Source organism: Rhipicephalus sanguineus, chromosome 8 (genome assembly GCF_013339695.2).
Source record: "Rhipicephalus sanguineus isolate Rsan-2018 chromosome 8, BIME_Rsan_1.4, whole genome shotgun sequence".
NCBI classification, from domain to species: domain Eukaryota; kingdom Metazoa; phylum Arthropoda; class Arachnida; order Ixodida; family Ixodidae; genus Rhipicephalus; species Rhipicephalus sanguineus.
The window spans coordinates 70,467,700-70,481,704 of record NC_051183.1 but is presented as its reverse complement, the minus strand read 5'-3'; the positions used below and the strand labels follow the sequence as shown (position 1 = coordinate 70,481,704).

Below are 14,005 nucleotides of genomic sequence, written 5' to 3'. Positions count from 1 at the left end.
CGCCCGTGCACGCGTGTTTATCTCGTGAGGGGGGCGGTTTGTACATACCTCTTGTGCTTTCACCTCAGTTTGCGTAGAAGTTACACAGTGCACGAAGGTCAATTCGCTCGCTGCAGCGGCCGCGTTTGCGAAATGAGTTAGCTGCTAGCTAGAAGAGCCAAAACAGGGGCTTGTTGCTTGTGCATAGTGGACACTTACAGCGCACTGCTCAAACACAAAGGAGTAACAATCGTGACAGTTGTTAGTTCGCACTCGTCCTGTGTATACCTGGGCGTTCTTTTTTGTGCGTCTTTCTTCGTGTTTCATTAGTGCGCTGCAGGTGTCGAGCTGTGGTAGTTAATTCGCGCTCGTCTCGTGTGTATTGCTTTCGTGCGTCCTTTGTGCTTGAGCAGCGCGCTGCAATTTTCAAGCAGCTTGCTGTTCTTCTGTCCCGCCACGGTGGTGTAGTGGTTATAGCGCTCGACTGCTGACCAGAAGGTCGCAGTATCCTATCCCGGCCGCGGCGGTTGCATTTCGATGGAGGCGAAAATGTTCGAGGCTCGTGTACTTAGGTTCAGGTGGAAGTTTAATAACCCCAGGTGGTCGAAATTTCCGGAGCCCTCCACTACGGCGTCTCTCATAGTCATATCGTAGTTTTTGGACGTCATACCCCAGATATTGTTATTATAATAGTGGCTAACCACTAATTCCTGCCACGAACCTTGTTTTTTCACAGTGAGTCTAATCTGAAGGTCAGTGGCGTCTCCTTCTTATACGTAAACCATTTTACGTGTCAGCATTTCTCTCGGTGTTCGCCCAAATTCCAGAAGGTATGTTGCGCATGCAGTCTCATCAAAAATATTTAGCGATGTTATTCGCAAGGGCCTTCGGAGTGCTGCGGTAGAAGCAAGAGCATCCTCAACTGAGCGTGCAGATAAAAATGCTCTAAAAAATTTTGCCTTTATCAAATCATATATTAATTTGACTGAGAGGGAGAGAAAGAGAGAGAAAGCTCTTTAATGAAAAACAGAGAGTTCTGCCGGCGTATATAAAGGCGCTTGCATGCTACTCCGTATAGGGGAGGAGATTTAGTACAGGAAGGCCCTATGAGAAGGAGGAGGGCAGGAAAGGAGAAGGAAAAAAAAGAAGTCAATGTGATTGTGGTATCTAGTACATGTCACAACGTAATGATGCTGATGTAAGTTAAGTTACAGTTTTTAAGTTCGGCGACAGTGATAGTTATGGACTGAAAACGTTCCTTTATACGTCAAAAATCTTGGCCGTTGGGACACCAGCACCGATAGCGAGCACCTTATTGTGAAGAAAGCGGCACTGCACAATGTGTGTTCAATTATGGGGGAAAAAGTGACGACACCAACCTAACGCGTTAAAACTATACCCTCGTGGAGCGCAGACAATGTCTGTACAGGCATAGTGTTTTGGTATAAACGATGAATATGCGAACAAATACGCACATAGCCTACGCCATAGCCGGCATTCTTGCTACTTTGTCATAGGTGAATATTTCTTAGTAGATTCAAAGTAAGACGACACATGTATGACGACACTGGATTTAATACGCTGTAATAACGGCAGCGAATCCTGCACGAATGAAGAGAAAGTAGCCTCAGATGAAGGTGCGCTGAGATTTCGCCAACATGCACCGGAATCACGTCGACAAAATTGTGACAGTCCAAGTGCAATAACGTGATGAAGAAAAATGTATAACGACTATACAAAGACGGCGAATATTGCCACGTCCACTTCTCTCTTTACCCCTCGCATGAGGAAGATACTTTCTTGTCCTCGGGTATGGCTGCGTCAGCGTGTCGGAACAGTCTGCTCATCTCTTCCGCGTACAGCACCACGTTCTCGTTTGGAAGCTGCACACGGGTTTCCAGCAGAGCTTCGGCCCTCTCCTTGCGGACGACACTCGTGAATGTGGCAAGGAATCTTGTGCGAAAAATGTCCCACGTTGTGAGGCTTCGCTCTTGGTTTTCGAACCAAGTTCGGGCAGAGTCCTCCAAGGCGAAGTAGACGTGTCTTAACTTCTCTTCATCGGTCCATTCGTTAAAAATGGCGACGCGGTCGTACTTCTCCAGCCAACTTTCCGGGTATTCAGCAGATGATCCATGAAATGTCGGTGGTTCCTTTGGGCGCTTTAGCAGCACGGGTGCAGGCGGCATGATTGCTGTCATTGTCGCTGTTGTGTTGGTCATGGTCGGGGTCTTCCTGGTCTTGTCGGGTAAAGGCTCGTATTCTGGAGGTAGTCCTTGTTGCCTGCGGCTTGCTCGCTGCTCGGGGTAGGCATCGATATCTTCGTTGCGGCCCGGACTGGGTTCACGGCGTGACGGGGGTGACCGGAACATGAGCGAAGCAGCACCTCCACCAGATTTAACGGGGTCGTGACGTCGACGAAGACAACAGCTGGCGTGGTCAAGATGAAACTCTTTATTTGGCCGAACTTGTGGCCGGGAAACGAAAACTCAGACTACAGAAATACACGCTGTACACTGATAGCGGCGAACTGGGCGTCGGCCATCGAACAACTGACAAGCGGTCAAGCGCGTCGACTTTTATACAGGCGCTATCGAACTGTCCAGCGATATCGCTCGTGGCGGCGTTATCTCTCGACAAAGCTGGAACATTCGCCGCGGTGGCTGCATTTTCAATGGAGGCGAGAATGTTTGAGTCCCGTGTACCTAGATTTAGGTGCACGTTAAAGAACCCCAGGTAGTCGAAATTTCCGGAGCCCTCCACTACGGCGTCTCTCATAACCATATTTTGTGTTTAGGACGTTAAACCCGATATATTAATTTTATTTTGGCAAATCATAGGTTGAATGCTGAAAGGAGGTAGTTGCTGGCCTACATAATCAACAAAACTACAGAAGTTATGGTGGAGCCCACTAAACTGCGCAATTTTAGTATCTGATGTGTTGGTTCCGGCTTCGTCAAGATTTCTTGTTAGTGGAGAGTACTGAGATATTCAATGTCGGTTCTTGTTACACTAAACTTGCTTTCAGGGATTGTTAAAAGGGCGTTCAACAAGCGAGGTCAATATGAACTGCGCGAATGTTACAGGCAGCGTAAATACATGTGACAGAAACGAGTGCAATGGACGAGAAGGTGTTAGCAGATTGCAGAGTTAAAGGTCGGCGGTTGAACCCAACTAGATATTTACACCTAGCACAAGGATGCTCGTCACACTAGGTTCCCCACTGTAGCGAGTGGTCCAATATGCGTCACCTAGTGGTTGGCTCTTTACCCCACGCTCCACCTCTCTCCACAATCACCGTATTATGTGCATGCCTCTCTTGAGAAAAAAAAAGTTAATATTCCTTATATGTACCACGGGCAACGTACTGTTGATTTTAATATGTCCATGTTTGTGTCCTTCGAATTCGTTATGCTCTTGATTTGTGGGATCTGCACAAGGTTTCAGTTGGTCTGTTTGGACACTATGGGCATGAACACAAAACAGTTCGCCCTTCTCAGAATTGCTGTGTGTATCTTAGCCTGAGCTCCGAAAAAAAGTACCTTCGTGTTGATTTGATGCCCGATGTCTGGATATCTAATGTACCAAGCCGTAGGCAACGCACCGCTGTGATTCAGCATTAGTACAGGAAGCACACCTGAGCTCACCCATCTAGAAAAAAATCAGCTGTCACTTTAATCTTTTGCATAACCGTGTATTCTTTCATGCGTTCTTTTATGTTCTGCTTATGACGAATTCTATTGGGGGAACAAGATAACATAAAAGCATGCTGGATATTTGCTTTTCAGAGCCGGCTTCCTTCAGCGGTCAAACTAGAGTAGAAGCACTGTCATCCAGTGGCAGAGGAAGATCAGATTAACTGCATCGAGAGCAGCCAGGGGTAATATGATCTGCTCTCGCTTGAAAAGTGGAGTAATAACGAAGTAACGTGAGTTGTAAAAGTAATGTCCTGCTCATTAGATTCGTTTTTATGTTGGTTCGTCCGGCGGCAGCCACGTGCAGTATTACTTATGTGATGTTGACGTCGTTTGAAGAAACTAAGACTTGCAGGGCTTTTGCGTTAGACAGCACACGTGATTTGCCTCATATATTGATAGAAAGGCGCCTATAAAAGGATGTGATACCTGCACAAGGCTAATGCTAAAAAAGATTTTTAGTAGGGAACAAGGCAATTAAAGCTTTTGCGCACTAGCTGATGTAGCATCATTTAGTTACTGCAGAAAAAGTTCTACAAATATCAATAAAATTGCTGCACTTTATCGCGGCGATGGCTTTATGGCGTGGATTCTATAGACGAAATGTCCTGAGTTAGGCTTCTGTGAAGCAATCTATAGTTAATTGACGCTGTGAATTACCAAGTGAAGCAGACTTTGGCTTCTCGTATTGCGCAAGGTTGTCACCTGTTTATTCAACGCGCAGTACTGCCTTCTGAATGCCCATTAGTACACATTAATCTTTACTGAATGCGCTTAGTGCGCAGCTGCACATTAGTGTGCGGCCGCCCACAGTATGTATGTATCAATACACAACAGGTATTCAGTTCTCGTCTGCCTTAGTTATAGTTTGAAATCGCGTGCACAATTAGAGTACCGAATGATTTCGAATGCTGGAGTGCCTTTAGGTAATCCTTTATTATGTTGGTGGGGCATGCCTTGCGGTAGATTTGGCGACACTAGTTCCTTGATGCACTGCACTGAGGCATTTGATTTTCTGCAAGAACTGCGACACTCAGTGATCAAAGTTTCATGTTTTCAATTGTCCCGCATGGCTTGTTCCTTCCCATAACCCATTGCTTTGTGTCAATGTGGCTGGTTTTGGAATCATTTAATCTGATCCTCCAAACCACGGGGGACCCTTGCCTGCATTGCAGCTGCAAAACGCGTCTCATCTTTTGGGTTTTCTGACACCCCCATCTCAAGGCGCGCACCATCATAGCTTTCGGCTTGTCTGGAAATCCCGTTGATCTCGTTGCAATAACTGGGGTATCACCTGAACACCAACAGGCGAGCTAATCGCGAAATCCGAAACAGGAATCTCTTCTGGAAAAGAATCTTCTGCGTCATCATTCAACTGCACGGGCATTGTTTGTTCAACAGGCGAGTGCACCATGCCGTTATTTGTGTCACCTAGTGCCCATGTCTGTTCATTTACCTGCAGTCGGTTAAGTCTTCCAACCTCTTCGTTCGGCTGCGAGTTTCGCCGCCAGCTTTGCTCACGGGGCACTATTTTGTTGTTCAAACGAAGTGGAAATTCCGGCATGATATCGTTATCAAGACCATGGGACTTCCACGGCATCCGCTCCAGATTCTGGTGAATATGTCTATTGTTTCCAATATGCGCATTATAAGAGACGTGTTGGTTCGTGCGGGGCAGCGATTCAGCAGTCCAACTCTCCGGAATCAACGGCGGCTTTCGCTGAGGAAATGGCCGTACTAGTGCAATATTTGGGCTGCTGGACGACCAGTGTTGCTGATTTACTGTATTTATCGCGGTGTTATACTGTTCCGATGGAACAAGATGTAGACTCTGTGAACGTGCTTCAGTATCCAACCAGTGCGGTGTGGCGCTGTGCGGACGGGATAGAGCCATTCCGTCATTCCTTTGGCTTGGTGGCCATTCTTCTTCAGCACCAAGTTGATAATTTTCTGGCATTACTTCCATATTTGTATGTTCTGGCCATCTATGATTCAGAGGCACTGCTATCTTCACGGCACTCCAGCTTGGCTTTGTGACGAGGGGTGCTTGCACAGCTGGCGATTTCGACGGTTCCTGCTGTAATGTGTTCGGGGAGCCTATATGACCGCTGTTACCAGGCACAGATGACTGGACAGGTGGCTGTTTCCCTGCGATTATATGTAAATTACTATCAGCAAAAACAGTTTTGATGTCGGTCAATGCGCCGCACAGAACATATATTTCCAGTATTTGCAGTGGAATTTTTGTAGTATTGGATGTTCTGCGCTCTTTTATATTACCTTGGGGTGAAATATGTTGTGTATATTATCATATTCCAACCATTATACCTTCACATCTTGCACTTGAGTTTAGATATTTATTGCCGTATATAGTGGTCGCGCTTAACTACAGATATCCTGCGTTGGTTTCTTATTTGCACGCCGTATATTGCCTCGGCTAATCTATTCAGCAAATTCCAGTACCATTGTCATAATCGAATATGTGACAATAAAATAGAGTAATGAAGTGAATGAAACCATTTTCTTTCTATTATTTGATGTTTTTTTACACAATTTCTATAGCACCTTCGCAATAAGGAAAATATTTATGATTGTTGTTATCTTACACCTATTAGTTTAAGTTAAAGTTTCGTTTCATTTTTACTGTCGCGTCTCGCAGGGAGAATATATTTCATAGCGTACACCAATTTCGCGTTAGCGTAACTCCACGAAAACCTTACTGTCACACTTCGCGATATTATATGGCCATATAATTTATCTATCAATTCCTTGAATAACAGCAAAATACTTTATAGACTATATAGTACGTTCTTTTTACTTCCGCGTCCCGACTTTCTAGGCGCAACACTGTATTATCATTATATTATATTATCACAATATTATCTCAAACGCTGTTGTAAATGCAGCCCTTATAATATAGTAAGACTATGGAACACTCGTGATCATCACCTAAATTGAAGTTGGATTATTAGAGGCGCCACATTATGCCCTGTGCGTTTTCGTGAAGTCCCGTCATAGCGCCACATTTTGATGAAATTGGAAAAGCAAAGGCGGATGTTTAGTTTAAGTTCCTTAGTTTATAAATACACTCTGTGTGCATAACAAGATATTTGCTTACTGCTTCTGCAGCTTTTCTTGCATGTTGATGCCAACCTAAAGGGAGCCCCTTCGAAACATGTAGATTCGCAACTGCGTTTTCTAGTATTGTAGTAATACTTCAGGGATGAGCAGTTGGTCTCGGCACCGGTGATGAGTATACGGCATCTCAGATCTTCAGCAAGGAAAGACATCAATGTTATCAATACACAGAAGCGCAGGATCGAAGTCTACAATAGAGCACCAACATTGCGAAGTTAAAATAAACACACTTTTAAAGGAGGAGGGCTAGTTATATCACATTTGTGAAATTTCTAGATCAATGACGAATTGTAGGCGTTTTTCTTCCAGTCTCATTACTACCTTGCCGCCCTTGACCAAGTTGACCGCATTAGTTTGATATGTCCTTTTCGTTGCCCTGACTGTTTCGCAATTGTCTTTTCGCATACATGCAACATCCAGCCTTTATCTTATTCGAAAACTATCCTGGAATCGACCGTTTGACTGCTTGGTCCGTTATTGCTATTTAGACGTTTTGATAAACCCTGCACTAAGTTCATCTTGCTAGGATACCGCTATGAATGCTCGCAATATGAAGATTAGCAAAAATGCGTTTGGTACGTAAGCGTGAGGTACTGGAAAATGTTAAGTAGTAGTTACCACAGTCCTCGAAAAGAAAATTATATGACCAGTGAATTTTTCCCTCACGGATATCAAGGACAGTAACATGGAGGCAAGATTGAAAGCTTGATAACTTACTGACCTTGGCGTAAACGGTTGAATTTAAACTTGGCGGTTACGGGAAACATGAGTTATTACTAAAAGCCATGTTGTTTGTTCCCTCGTAATTTGCACATGATGAGGCCTCTTAGTGAGGAGAGCAAAATCTTAGCACATGAAATGTATATCATAGCAGGAAAACCAGGATTAGCGGCCTTACCTAGTGTCCATGGCTTCACTGCAGCTGAGATGGCAAAGAGTGCTAAAATGCTGATCGCCCTATGGGTCTTCATGTTCTTTAGCTCTGTCCCCTACTGCATCTGGGACAATAATGTAGCTTTGTACTGAAACACAACATTTTCGTAAAAAAATTACACATAACAGATTGTTCCTTCGTGGAGTTTCAAGCTGTATATAACGCAGGAGAAGTCGCCGAATGCTTCTGTATTTAGATATTGTTTGAGAATCGAAAATGGCTCTTTCTCGAAGCCAGAAAAGGGCGTCGGCATATGGGACAATGCTCCATAACCTACGTATTTTGTGCGCGCTTCATGACCAAATGCAAGGTACACAATTGGATGTATCGGTTCTCGTGCAGAAGCGCTGCTACGGGTAAATTGACATTCTAGTTGCTATACTCAACCCCGTCGTAACTCTGTATCACCCTAATTTGTTAACTGTTATGGCTTTAATATTTTTATAAGAACTTGGAGATAAGTTCACTTAGTAGGGGCGCTTCAAACGTAGAGCAGATAAAAACATGAAAACAAAGGAACGCTTCGAACGTACTTGAGATAAAACGAACGAAAAAAGCTAATTAAGAATATTCAGTAATAACCAGGCGTGCCTATGCCACTGCTGTCGCATTTGTATGTTACAACGTAGACAAAACTCACAGCTTCTTAAAAATTAAATGGCTTGCCTCAGCATCTTTTCCAGACGCTTTAGCAATGAGCACAATGCATGTGAACATGCGTATCTCATAAGTTACGCTTGCCAGTTACAATGCGTTTACGTAAAAGACCCCAGGTGCATTTCTTTGTTCAGCGACACCAGCGCGAGTTATTTATTTTTGCAGAATCCGAGCGAAAAGGCTTTATCCTGCACTTCCCAGCACCTATATATATATATATATATATATATATATATATATATATATATATATATATATATATATATATATATATATATATATATATATATATATATTTGAAATTCACGCCTTCAGCCAACGCTTGCAAGTAGCGTTTTATATAGAAAAGGATACAGCGCACTTCTGTCAAAATGTATGCACCAGAATAGGTGAAAAATTCTTAAGCAAGAGATGTAGCTGGAGCCCCGTTCGTCATTAGAGAAATTTGGCAAAGATGAGTGCACTTGCCGAAATGTTGGCTAAAGAAGCATCGCGTGTTCAACAGCTTTGTATCACTCCAAACTGCCGTATTCAACTGAACTTCTGCCTTGTGCCAATGTGCGCCAGAATAGTAACAATTCGCACTTTTGAAAAACGAGCCAACACTGCAACCACAATTTAGGCTGGATAAGCGCAACTATCCCAACTGCTGTTATGCAACCGTTGATGTAATACATTTATTCGCGATCAGCGCCGCGTGGCGGCTACCTGGTCGTCGTTGCAGAACGTTTGTGAGTGTTTTGCTGCAATTACCTCCGCGGAAATGCTGCCATCCGAAGAGAACCCAATGGCGACCATCATTCAGACAATGAAAGCAACCATGCTAGGGTTCCAGAAGCCGACCACTCCGCTGTAACAAACTTTCGCAGCCATACACTCACGCCTAACGAACATGGAGACAAGACTCGAATCCATTGAAATCACTGTAAGCAACTCCGTAGCCGGTTTATGAGCAGTGACAGCTGCCGCAGACTCGACTGTACAGTGATGAAACCGAGCATGGCTAACGCGACAGCTGGCATAGCCAGCAAGTGTCCTCTCAGTCGTTGGCCCCGCACATAAGACTTACAACCCCCTTAATTGACCCTCTGACAGATGCACCAGGCCAACAGCGTCTTCACTATACGACAGTGCAACTGCAGGCGCTACGGCAAGAATAAAGACCACCTGCTGCTACTTGTACAAGCAGTACAACTTCAAAGTAACGAAATCCTTCCAGACATCATTGCACACAAGAATCAACAGCTGCAATCTCAAACCTTGGCGAGATCGCTTTCCAACAACTCACCTGCCAGCACAATCATGAAGCCATAGTTAAGGGCACGCTCGTCTACAAGGGACTAACGGCAAAACCAGACGACTTAGAAAAATATGACGTGCCACACACACTCGTCGAGAGTCTTCCACGAAACCCTACGGATCATTCCCCCTTCACTCTCAACGTTTTCTGCGCGCCTCTGGCCTGGACCCACGACTTTCATCTGCAATTCTGAAAAGCCAGTTCGCTGAAACCGGGAGTTTTCAGTGCTAGATTTCCCGACTGAGCCCTCCTGTAAGCGAGCAGCCGAGTCAACAAACTGTGGCCGCCTAGACAGGACCTCGGTAGTACGCTGCTAAACGACCCACAGCAGTCGCCGAACCGCATAGAAAACAGCGTGCGTAGAGAAACGTAACGCGACCTCGCATAATGTAAAAAACATTGCGCAGGCCAGATGTAACGCCTGTCAACAAGCGGTCAGCGACCACTACATCATTGTCTTCACGGAACACAAGTAAAAAAGTACACAGCACCCTCGGTCGTTACACGGAGTTGCTTAAATTAAGAAACATCTGCGAAGGCCAAGACCCCCACCCGTATAACGAACTTCAAAGAATGGAAGGGCTCCATTAACGACCACGTTCAGCGCACAACACGCGTAATCAGGGCAGCTGACAAAACACCTGCCAAATGATTACGTCTCCTGTATATGTTAGATGCACACGCAAGCCTCCTGCGCAGCTGGCGCAAGCAACGACACAACACTAGCTTCGCCGCATGAATGCCCCTTGTCGGGAAATAGGGCAGCACAGCATCTCCCTAGCCTGCCAGCACTGGGGGCAGCTGCAGGGCGGCTCGACGGACAACAAAACAAGAAAAAGTGGTATCTGCTAAGCCACTTACTCTATCCTCAGAATTCATACATCCTTACGACACAGACTCAAGTGCCACGTCCGGAATACCATTGATTAAACTAAGGCCTTCTAAACTAATTGCAGATAAATATATCAAGCACACCCCAGAAATAACAACGTCACTGCCACATTACGAAGGCAAACCAAAACCCTTGAGCTGACATTACGGAAGCCGAAGGATATGCAGTATTTCTAAAGCTACGCACAACGTCGGCACCAACTCCAGGCAAAATCTCAAAGAAAACAATCCGAAATCTAGACGCCAGCTCAATAACGGCCCTCAGTGAATATTTCAACGAGTGGTGGGACGACGACCACGTAGCCGAAGAATGGAAACACGTAAAAAGATTATTAACACCAAACTCAAGAACGACAGATCTATCCAACTTTCCCCTAACTTGGATCACGTCCTTGCCACTTCCAAGAAGCGAGACCTTTTCTAGCCTACCATCCATCGATTCGACGTCTACCTATGCACTCAAGCCGCCCTAGTACAAAATCTACCACGATCTATTTTTCAAAAGGATCCGTCAGTGCAGACACGCAAAAATTGCTTGGCATAGACCTGTGCAAGGCGTTTGGTAACGGGACACTCCAAGCGATAGTACAACGTTTGGCAGCTAGAAGCTCCCGGGTAAAGCACCTTCAACTAGGAGTTCTTTATCCTACACGACATAACCATGAAAATTTGCCTGACTGACAGCAGCCCCAAGGGATTAACCCTGATTAACAAAGGCGCGCCACAGGGAGCTACCCTTTCGCCTTTCTTTCTTCTCCAACGTTGTAGTGAACCCACTCCGCTTCTATAGATCGCATCCTCAACCACTGACATACCCTATACCCGGACGACGTGACGCTATGGACCACTACCAGCTCGGACGGACATATCGAGTAGGCGCTGCGAAGGGTCGTCGACACCACGAATGAATGAACCACGCGAGCGGCGCTCGAGTGCTCAGTGGAAAAATCCCAAATCCCTCTGCTCCGCCCACCCGAGCACCATAAGGTCAAACACCAGCCACCACGAACCATCAGAAACAGGATTGTCGGATACGAAATACGGACAGTTAAACGCATGCGCGTTGTCGGCCTGCACGTCTAAACAGAAAAGAGCAACAACGTCGGGCTCGAGAGGAATACGGTGACCGACATACGGACATCCCGACTCTTGGCATGGAAACGCGGCACGAAATAACAGTAACTTCTCCAGCTGTTAAACGTGTTCGAAGTCACTATGATCACGTACTCCTAACCGTACTTACGACTACCGAAAACCGAAGAGAACAAGTACACAGACTAATAAGCACAGTTCACAAGATGGCCCAGGGCCTCACCTGCCCCGCATCCACCAGCCTTCTCTACCTCGGTATCAACAATGCACTTGCCGAACTTATCAAAATTCAACAAACCGCTCAGATCCAACAATTGCGTTTCTGTACGACTACATAATGGGTACTCGAACGCTTCGGCATCACCGCGTCATCGAGTGGACCGGACTTGACCTGGCTATAAATTCTCCTGGTAACACGCTTCATCATGCGGCCCTTGCCGAAGAACATGCTGGCGAGCATTCACAAGGTTGACCACCGGCCCGCGCCAGGGACCTACACAAAGCACACGGCACGGACACAAAGGCCGCTCCCATAGGCGGAGCACGATACTGCCACGCGCGTTTATTAGATGCGAAGCAGCTCTTTGACTCACGTGTGTAACGCCGTACGTTACGTGCGTCCGTACGAATGCGCCGCAACGCGTTCCCCTTGCCGTAGGTGTTGGAGCGTTGCCAAATAGGTCACGCCACAGCTTTGCGTTGACGTCACGCTCCCCTCGCACGCTTCCCTCGCAGGTGCGCCCTGACGTCACTTTCTTCCTTACCCGGAGCATGCTCGCCGTAGCGCGCGCCGCTGCCGGCTGCTCCACCCGCTCGCAACGCCTCTGAACGTGTCACTTCTCTCTCGCTTCACCCGTGGTAGTCAAGGAGAAACGCGCGCCTGCTACGGTCCAGCGCCCGTACCTCGACTCTGAAGAAACAAGGACTACGAAGTCTTGCCAAACGCTTTAATGAAACTTACACGAAACCCAACCCGCCTCCCCGTGTCTTTACGTTTCAAACAAACGTTTACTCTAGTAAACGCTACACCGAGTTTCGCTTCAAACCGTTCTTCCAGCACCCGCGTCGACGACCATTTCAACCGGATCAACGCCGTGCGCACCGCTGCTGCTTCGCATCCCATCAGGGTTCCCTTCGGGGAGATGGTCCAAGTTTTGCTTTTTGACACATTCGTGTTTCACCCACAAAAACTGTTAGCAACGCTCGGCGTAGACCGCGACGAAATGGTGGGAAGCTTCGCGATTGTTTGAGATCGTTCTGTTAAGATTATGCGCAGGAATAGCGAAGTTTATTCGAGATCTTACGCGAGCACCAGCGATAACGCTGAGGGGTTCGATGACTGACGTATAAAAGACGACGCGTTCCACCGATGATCAGGTAACGACGACCGACGACTGTGAATGCCGCTATCAGTGCACAGCGTGTATCGCTTGTACCTTGATTTTCATCTCCTAGGCACAAGTTCGCCCAATAAACAGTTTCGTCTTGAACAGCCCAGTTGCTTTCTTCTTTAGCGTCACAGCCACCTAGCACTACGCAGCTCCAGACAGACGTATGTGATTGTGGTATCAGTGAAACAAGACGTCTACCGCCATGAGTGTCGGCTGCATGCGAGCACAACGCCTAAGCGAGACCACAGAAGCCGCCATAGCCCTTGTCGCAATGAATGGCTTCAAAGTCGTCATCAGTTGCTCTACAACTGCCTTCATCTGGTTTACCCGTGCCCCCCCCCCCCCCGGCACGCATCCTCCGACATCTTCTCCTAGTGTCCTGCAACGCCCCAGGCAAGACCGGTATTAATACAATCTTATATATCTTCCAATTACCTACGATCGCATATTTTATATCTTGCCAATGAATAGAGCAACGTTAACGTTGCTCTATTCATTGACGAGATACTTAAGAAGTACTTTCTCGACATCATTATGTCGAGAAAGTGCTTTACTTGCGAAATAGATATCATGGGGAACGTATTTTTCGGTGTACAGGTTGTCCCACATAATTTGAGCCAAGACTTTGAAAATGAAAGTCACTTCAGAGGCGAATTGAACTTAACGTATACTGCTGACACTAGCCTATAGATACTCAGGCAATTTTTTATTTTCCCCTATAATATTTATTTAATTATTTTTATTTACTTGACTTTTTAATTATTGGCTGAAAACCCAAAATATGAACACTGAGCTGTAGAGCACTTTTAGAAACCACGCACTGAATTGTTTCATGTACGATACGTCTCGCGCTGTTATTTTTTCCGCGTCGTAAACAAAGCCCGCGAAATTTGAAAAGAAGCCACGTGACGGACGGCGAGCGCACTGCTAT

General features: G+C 46.1%; 1 protein-coding gene across 2 annotated transcripts; it reads right to left on the bottom strand.

Annotated features, from left to right (window-relative positions):
• Nucleotides 1-4,267: 4,267 nt before the first annotated feature.
• On the bottom strand, nt 4,268-9,956 carry LOC119402065 (uncharacterized). 2 transcript variants are annotated; one of them, XM_037669149.2, is made up of 4 exons: nt 9,689-9,956; nt 7,708-7,807; nt 6,790-6,942; nt 4,268-5,819 (listed from the first exon to the last, which is right to left on the bottom strand). In XM_037669149.2, exons 2-4 carry the CDS (start codon nt 7,778-7,780, stop codon nt 4,906-4,908), a joined length of 1,140 nt encoding a protein of 379 aa, XP_037525077.1. In that variant the 5' UTR covers nt 7,781-7,807; nt 9,689-9,956; the 3' UTR covers nt 4,268-4,905. The 2 variants fall into 2 exon arrangements, with proteins under 2 accessions (XP_037525077.1, XP_037525076.1); XM_037669148.2 differs by having other exon boundaries at nt 7,708-7,831; nt 9,689-9,955.
• Nucleotides 9,957-14,005: the final 4,049 nt, after the last annotated feature.